At 33.8% G+C, this 8,523-nt stretch overlaps 1 protein-coding gene across 3 annotated transcripts; it reads left to right on the top strand.

Moving 5' to 3' along the window:
* Window positions 1-222: 222 nt before the first annotated feature.
* On the top strand, window positions 223-5,016 carry LOC142606358 (uncharacterized). Of its 3 annotated transcripts, none has more exons than XM_075777734.1 (3): window positions 223-735; window positions 1,024-3,315; window positions 4,396-4,595. In XM_075777734.1, exons 1-3 carry the CDS (start codon window positions 327-329, stop codon window positions 4,416-4,418), a joined length of 2,724 nt encoding a protein of 907 aa, XP_075633849.1. In that variant the 5' UTR covers window positions 223-326; the 3' UTR covers window positions 4,419-4,595. The 3 variants fall into 3 exon arrangements, with proteins under 3 accessions (XP_075633849.1, XP_075633840.1, XP_075633843.1); XM_075777728.1 differs by having other exon boundaries at window positions 232-735; window positions 4,453-5,016; XM_075777725.1 differs by having other exon boundaries at window positions 230-3,315; window positions 4,453-5,016.
* Window positions 5,017-8,523: the final 3,507 nt, after the last annotated feature.

Raw genomic sequence — 8,523 nt, 5'->3', positions numbered from 1 at the left:
TAAAAACTTGAGTTTAAAATAAAAATAAAAAATCTTACAACCATTATAATTTATCTGATGTCATGTTCCATAGATTTCTCGTGTTTATCCCTCTGTTTTCTTCGTCCACATTGACGAGACCAGAATTTTGGTAGACGCCACTTTTGGTAAAGTGGAAAAAATTTATATTATGTTCACACATAAGGTGGAATAACAATGTTGCATACCCATCATGAATATGCTACTTCTGAAATGATTTTGTATTAATAAGCTCTACCAATGAAACGGCAAGACTATCCTATTCCAAAGAGCCTTCTCTGTCTCTCTTGTGCACACACATTACGCTAATGGAAATGTCATACATTTTCCTCCTGTTGGCATTTCTGTTAATGCAGCCATGCGTACTTCAGTTGTCCCAATCTTCCAACAACTTTACAGATCAATCAGCTCTCATCGCCTTCAAATCTCAGATCACTTTTAGCCCAAACGATTCTGTCCTTGCTGGTGGGAACTGGTCCACAACAACAAACTTCTGTGAGTGGTTTGGGGTCTCTTGCAGCCGACGCAGACAAAGAGTCACGGCCTTGAACCTTTCCTACGTTGGTCTCCATGGCACCATTTCCCCTCATATTGCCAACCTCTCCTTCCTAGTCTCACTTGATCTTGAAAACAACAGCTTCATTGGTTTTCTGCCACATGAGATTAGTCATCTACACCGCTTGAGGACACTCGTACTGTCAAACAACTTATTGGAAGGTATTATCCCTCCAACTATACATAATTGCCAGAAGCTTGAATATTTAAATCTTGATAACAACAATTTTAGTGGTGGCATACCTAAAGAATTGGGCATGTTACCCAAACTTCAAGATTTATATCTTGGTAGAAACAGTCTTAGTGGTACAATTCCATTGTCCCTCAGCAATATGTCGTCATTAGAGATCTTGGATTTGGATTCCAATAGCCTTACTGGTCCATTTCCTCTTGTCATCTTTAACTTCTCTTTTCTAACGGATCTTGGTCTGACACAAAATCACTTCTCAGGAGCCCTTCCAATGAATCTTTGCACCCAATGTCCTAATCTTCGAGGACTGTATATTTCCACAAATGAATTCAGCGGTAAGCTCACCTCACAGTTTAATAACTGTACAGAGCTTTCTGACTTATCTCTGTCAGAAAATAAGTTCGATGGAAGTATTCCAAAAGGTTTTGGGAGTTTAGAAAAGCTTGAAGTGCTATATCTTGGAACTAACAACTTAACTGGAAATATACCTCCTATCATAAGCAACTTGTCGATGTTACAAGAGTTTGGCATCGAAGAAAACAACGTGAAAGGAGGCATTCCAAGTGAATTAGGGCGTCTCCAAAATCTGAAAATTTTGGATTTTGACCTGAATGATCTCACTGGGACAATACCCCAATATATTTTCAACATTACCTCTCTACAAGAGCTCAACTTGGCTGAAAATTCCTTGTCTGGAAATCTTCCATTAGATACTTGGATCTCTTGCCCTAATCTTGAAATTCTAGCACTTGATTTGAACAAAATTAGTGGCCATATCCCATCATATCTTTCAAATACTTCCAGCCTCTTCATGGTAGACTTTTCTCGTAATTTTCTCTCTGGACATATACCCAGAAATCTTGGGAACTTAAAAAATCTAAAAAGGCTTAGTCTAAGCAGAAATCAGCTGACAGCGGAGCCTGGACATCAAGAGCATAGTTTCCTTTTATCTTTAACTAATTGCAGATTTTTGGAGGTGCTAGATTTATCCTCCAATCGCTTGAATATTACAATTCCGGATGCCATTGGAAATTTTTCACTTTCGCTTAAAGCCTTTGATGCAAGTGAAAACCAAATAAAGGGTCAAATTCCAATGGGAATTGGTCCCTTGAAAAACTTGTACTTACTTGATTTGTCACGTAACAATTTGACCGGAAACATACCATCCACATTCAAGGGATTGGAGAGTTTGCAAAGCTTGTTTCTTGACGAGAACTTGATTGAAGGATCCATTCCAGAACAACTTTGTCAATTAAAGAACCTGGGAGAATTGTCGCTCTCTATTAACAATCTCTCAAGATCAATCCCGAATTGCATTGGAAACCTCAGTGTTTTGCAAAAATTCAACATGAGTTATAATGCACTGACATCATCAATCCCATTGAATTTGTGGAGTCTTCAAAACTTGTTATTCTTGGATTTATCATCGAATTTCCTCAATGGAAGTTTGTCTCCGAGCATGACAAAATTGCGCACTATTGTAGTCATGGACTTATCCTGTAACCAAATTACTGGAAATATTCTCAGTATCATTGGTGCTTTTGAGAGCCTAAGCTATCTAAACATGTCAAAGAACTCATTCCAAGGAAACATTCCACAATCTTTTGGACAATTGAGGGGAATGGAGCGGCTGGATCTCTCAAACAATAATCTCTCCGGAGCTATTCCAAAATCTCTTGAGACACTTCCATATCTCAAGTATTTGAATTTGTCCTTCAATAAGCTATCAGGAGAGATTCCATCCACCGGACCTTTTGCAAACTTCACCGCAGAATCATTTTTAGGTAATGAAGCACTTTGTGGGAATCCAATTTTTGGAGTTCCACCATGTACAAGTCCAACTTCTCTTGGATCAAGGGTGAAACAAGTTTTGCTCAAATATATTGTTCCTGTCATTGCATCAATTATAATCTTTGCAGCACTAGTCATAATGCGAAGAAGACATCCACAATGTAACATGCAGATTCCAGGTTTGCCTATCACATTGCCTACAATGGATCATAGAATGATATCATATCAAGAGCTTTCTCGTGGAACAAACAACTTTTGTGAGAGCAACTTGCTTGGAACAGGAGGTTTTGGTTCTGTGTACAAAGGGATACTATCTGATGGGACTATTATTGCTGTCAAAGCTCTAAACCTGCAATTGGAGGGTGCTTTCAAAAGTTTTGATACTGAATGCAAGGTGTTAAGGGCAATCCGACATAGGAATCTTGTTAAAGTCATTAGTACATGCTCCAACCTTGAGTTTAGAGCTTTGGTGCTTCAATACATGTCAAATGGTAGCCTTGAAAAGTGGTTATACTCTCATAACAACTGCTTGAATCTTGTCCAAAGAGTAAGCATCATGGTTGATGTTGCATTAGCGTTGGAATATCTCCACAATGGTCAATCAGAATCTGTGGTGCATTGTGATTTGAAGCCTTCCAATATTCTTTTGGATGAGGACATGGTTGCACATGTTAGTGACTTTGGCATTGCAAAAATTTTAGCCCTAAGCAAGGACGCAACGCAAACCAAAACTCTTGGTACACTTGGCTACATCGCACCAGGTACTTGAATTCACCTTTGTCTATATATTTAATTACCAGGCTAATTTTGTACATAGCTTCAATAGATACAATTTTAAATATTAACAATTTGTTTGGTAGTTCATAGCTCAGTTTTGTAATTGCATTAGATACATATGAACGTACACTTTAAACTATAGTGTGACTAGTTCAATGGATAATTAATTAATTAAGTGTTAGTCTCTCTTATGTAAGGGTTATTGGTGTTAACTTATTCTACAAAATTTTTATTCTAAGAAAGTAAATAAATAGTTTGTATTAAAACCATTTGTTATATGAACCATGCTCACTAATCAAATATGAATTTGTTCAATAAAATAAATTTAGTGTGAGTTTCAATATTGGACTTGTTAATAGAACTACGGTAATCTTCGGCTTGCCTTACGCCACATATTAATTAGAGCCAACTTTATAGCCATTGACACCAAACAATATAGTGGTCATGGTAGATCTAGTGATGTCAATACTTAAAATAAAAGTTGTAAAAAATATTGTATTCCTATATTTATTGGAAATGAATACGCAAATGGATAGGTAGGTACTCCAAGATGTGTTTATATTTTATAGAATTTTAAAAAAAAAAACAAAGCTTGCAAGTATGGTTGCTATTTTTACACCTATTAAACCCAGTATTGCATTATGGCATGAAACCACCTAGAAACAAATGAGACTTGCCACTAGTCGAATCCACAATTCCAAGACTCTCATGTGTGATGGATCATTTGGATTCCTACCACTAAACCATCTCCCTAAGAGATGTAAATGTGTTCAGATTTGTCTTGGGTAACTGAAGCAGAAAATAATATATACATATATACTCCTATAACAAAGGTAAACCCTAAGAACATAATATCAAATGTATTTTTATTTTTATTAGAATAAAGATAATAGCAAATGGACACATCTTGATCGTATCATAATTTTTTTTTCAATAAATCAAATCTAAATATATACATCAATATATTGATAATGGATGGATACAATAAACAAGATTTAAAAATTAAATAAAAAATTTGCATGAATGTGTGAATGGTTATTTTTATAAATTTATTCTCTCTCCAGTTGGCAAGCATGTGGACCACTAACTTATTGACATCTTGACAAATGTGAGCTTGGCAGAGTATGGCTCAGAAGGGAGAGTGTCAACCAAAGGTGACATTTATAGCTATGGAATAATATTGTTGGAGATCATCACAAGAAAGAAACCCACTGATGAAATGTTTGTTGGAGAACTAGCTATGAGGCAATGGATTGCATCACTTCCAGATAGAATGGAAGTCGTGGATGATGGTTTACTCAGGATTGAAGATGGAAGAGATGTAACTGGCATGCAAACTATTCTTTTATCTATCTTAGAATTAGGCTTAAGATGTTCTGAAGAATCACCAGATGAAAGACCAGACATCAAGGACGTTGTGACCAAGGTTAACAAAATCAAATTGGCACTACATGGAAACATAAGCAGGGGTGTCTAATATTAAAATCTGTGTTATTGCTCGAGTTTCTTTTCTTTTTCTTTTTTTCTTTTTTCGAGATGTGATTATGTGACATTGGTTTGGTATGTCCTCTGATTCTGTAAGGTACTTACAAATGGTGTTACTTGGGAAACCAAAATCAGCTAAAACTATCCCAAGTTATTAGTATTTGAAGTTAATATATTTGGCTTTTAATACATGGTATAAAGATGATTTACTTAAACATTCTAAAATATTGTATGAAAAAGGTATTTGGGATCTTATGCTTAAGAAAACCTATACTCTTAGTATCAATAGGCAAAGAATGACGAAAAAAAAAAATTCACTCTGTCAACCCCACATACGATGGGTGTGGAACTATGTATTTATAGCAACTATATGAAGAATGGCATAAATACCAACTGTATTAAGGAATGACACATATAATTACACAAAATGTTCTCAATACATGCAAATATGTATACAATTCGCTTGCAATAATTCGCACACAATTTTTTTTTTTTTTTTGCTCAATTACTAAATATAATTTGAAATAAGGTTTAGGTTGAATTTGATCATCTAGAATTTGGCAAAAGAATTTGATCATCTAAAATGATGATGCCAAAAATCGTTAGTGAGCTATGTGGTCCTCATGTGCTCCAAGCAAGACCTGCACACACCAGTGTAGTACCGGTCAAATACCCTCCGACGGTCAAGTTAGAGAAATTTCTTGTTCACAACTCTAGAATGCCAAAGCTAGGGTGAATTAAGCGTACATTGGTTTGTGAGGGTTTGGGAGTTTTTATAGTAGCGTAGAGTTGACATCTGTTTCTTGATGAAGAGAGTCTTTCCTTATAGGGAAGCTCTTCTTTATCAAGCGTATATCGCGGGATGCTTTCCTTGTAGGGATCCCTTCGATTAGGGTTTACAAGATATTTTCTTATATACATATTCTTGGGGGCCAAGTATAGCCATGCTATACTCGTCACTTTTTCTTTTCTTGCCTTCAACTTCCTCCCTGTCAACTTCTTATCCCATCCAGGCGCAGTTGCCGTCAGGTAGTGGCATGAAATCGTCGGCTCTGAGACTAACGGCTTCTTCTTGCATGAAGCCGTCGGCTTTGATACTGACGGCTTCATCTTGCGTGAAGTCGTCAACAAGTGTAATAGAGCTGACAGGTTCTTGAAGACTAGTAGCTTCTTTTATTTTTCCAATTAAAAATTACCCTATCTTAAAATATGGGCTAACCAATCTTTTGTGGGATAACATAGCATATACATTAATGCAACCAGCAATCCTTTCTTTAACAAAATAAAAACTAATCTTAGAGGTGCTTCATCCTATAGCTCAAAAGACAGAGCTTTATAATCATATATATGTCCCACCAATATCATCACAGTAAAAAATGATAGACTTGAAAAGAAAACATATACGTAAGTGAACCTAAATTGTATCTATGATATAGTATCACACTAAATGCTAAAGAGTAATATTTTCTGATTTCACGTTGGAACTCTTACGTGTTTGTTGTTTTTTAGTGTTTGCCTGATATGATTTAATTTTATTGATTTATTTTGCTTTAAAAATAAGTTTATGAAAAATTATAGTTTCTTTTGAAATTGTACATTGTCTGATATATAAACAGTAACTTTTTAAAAAATTTATACATTTCTTTTTAAATTAAAATAATACAGAGTAATAAAAAGGCTAAACCAATCATACACACAGCAAACCATGACAAAACATTTCACCTAAAAATGTGCAATATGCCATTATAGAGTGTTTATGTAACAAAACTTCCATTCCAATTAGCATTCGAAAAAAAAAAAAAAAAACTTCTTGTTTGTGTGTAAACAAAATTCATTTATCAAAAAGGGCCTCATTTATCTTTCAAAATTAAAAATATCTATGATTGATTTTTTTTTAATTCCGTAGGATTACCCTTTAAATTTACTACATTTCGTTAACAAGCTTTATTATTATTATTATTATTATTATTATTATTATATAGGGATAGAAATTTAATTAGTGAGTTTAATTGAAGTAAATGAGTGAATTATAAACTTGACAACCCCCTCTCTCTCTCTCTCTCTCTCTCTCTCTCTCTATATATATATATATATATATATATATATAAAAGGTTAGTTAATTTTGAAATCAACCTCCTTTGGAGTTATAAATATACCCAAACCAAAAATTTCAAGAACCAACATCATCAAAGCATCCCAATTTCCAAAGGTCAGAAATCTTTCATTATATTTTTTTAACTTTTCTAAATTTTCATAGTTTTGTATGTCCTCTTATTCCTTAAGGTACTCACAAGTTGTGCGTTACTTGGGAAACCAATATTACTTAAAATTATCCCAAGTTATTAATATTTGAAGTTAATATATTTGGATTTTAATATATGGTATAAAGACGATTTACTTTAACATTCTAAAATCTTGTATGAAAAAGGTATTTGGGATGTTATGCATAAGAAAACCTATACTCTTAGTATCAATAGGCAAAGAATGACTAACAAAAACTTTCACTCCATCAGTCCCATATACGATGGGTGTGGTGCTATGTATTTATAGCAATTATATGAAGAATGGCATAAATGCCAACTGTATTAAGGAATGACATATAATAACACAAATGTTCTCAATTCGCCTGCAATAATTCACACAAGATTTTTTTTTTTTTTGGCTCAATAACTAAGTACAATTTGAAAGAAAGTTCAGGTTGAATTTGATCTTCTAGAATTTAGCAAAATGAAGCCCCTTAATGAAAACATGGGCTAACCAGTCTTTTGTGGAATACATAGCATATACAATATACAATGCCACCATTTGGCAATTATTTCCATTAACAAAATAAAAACCAATCTTAAGGTGCTTCATCCTAACTTGAAGCATAGAGCTTTATGATCATATATATGTCGCACCAATATCATCACAAATAAAAAAAATGATAGACTTGAAAAAGAAAACATATAATATTAGGTGAACCTAAATTGTATCTATGATATATCACACTAAATGCTAAATAGTAACGTTCTCTGATTTCATGTTAAATCTCTTGCGTGTCTATTATTTTTTAGTGTTTGTTTGATATCATTTAATTTTATTGATTTATTTTGCTTTAAAAGTAAGTTTATGAAAAATTATAATTTCTTTTGAAATTGTACATTGTCTGATATATATATATAAAGGTTAGTTAATTCTGAAATCAAACCCCCTTTGGAGTTATAAATATACCCAAACCAAAAATTGCAAGAACCAACATCATCAAGGCATCCCAATTCCCAAAGGTAAGAAAACTTTCATAATATTTTTTTAACTTTTCTAAATTTTCATAGTTTAGTTTTGGAATTTGAGGGTTTTTAATGATTTGAATGGTTAAAGACAACTTAAATAATTTCATGTTTTAATATTAGAATTTTAAGAAATGCATATTTAGATTTTACTTGAAACAACGAGTTATAACTTGATCCCCTTCAACCAAAGGATTTACAAAGAGGGAAAAATAAAAAATAAAAAAATGCTTGAAATTGTGGGCCCTGACAAAACCCACCCACGTACTACAAGTTAGGCCGTGTATTGGTGCCGGTGTGGGCTAGGTATTGCCTCATGCTTTTTTGTAAACTTTGTTGGGCACACTAAGCCCAACATGTAATTACCTATCTTGCTTGTCGTATCCAAAAACTAAAATACATCTCACTTTGGGTCATAACTTAGCCTAAAACATGCAA

The sequence above is a fragment of the Castanea sativa genome, chromosome 1, assembly GCF_040712315.1.
Source record: "Castanea sativa cultivar Marrone di Chiusa Pesio chromosome 1, ASM4071231v1".
Taxonomy (NCBI): domain Eukaryota; kingdom Viridiplantae; phylum Streptophyta; class Magnoliopsida; order Fagales; family Fagaceae; genus Castanea; species Castanea sativa.
This window is presented reverse-complemented; position numbering and strand designations above follow the sequence as displayed.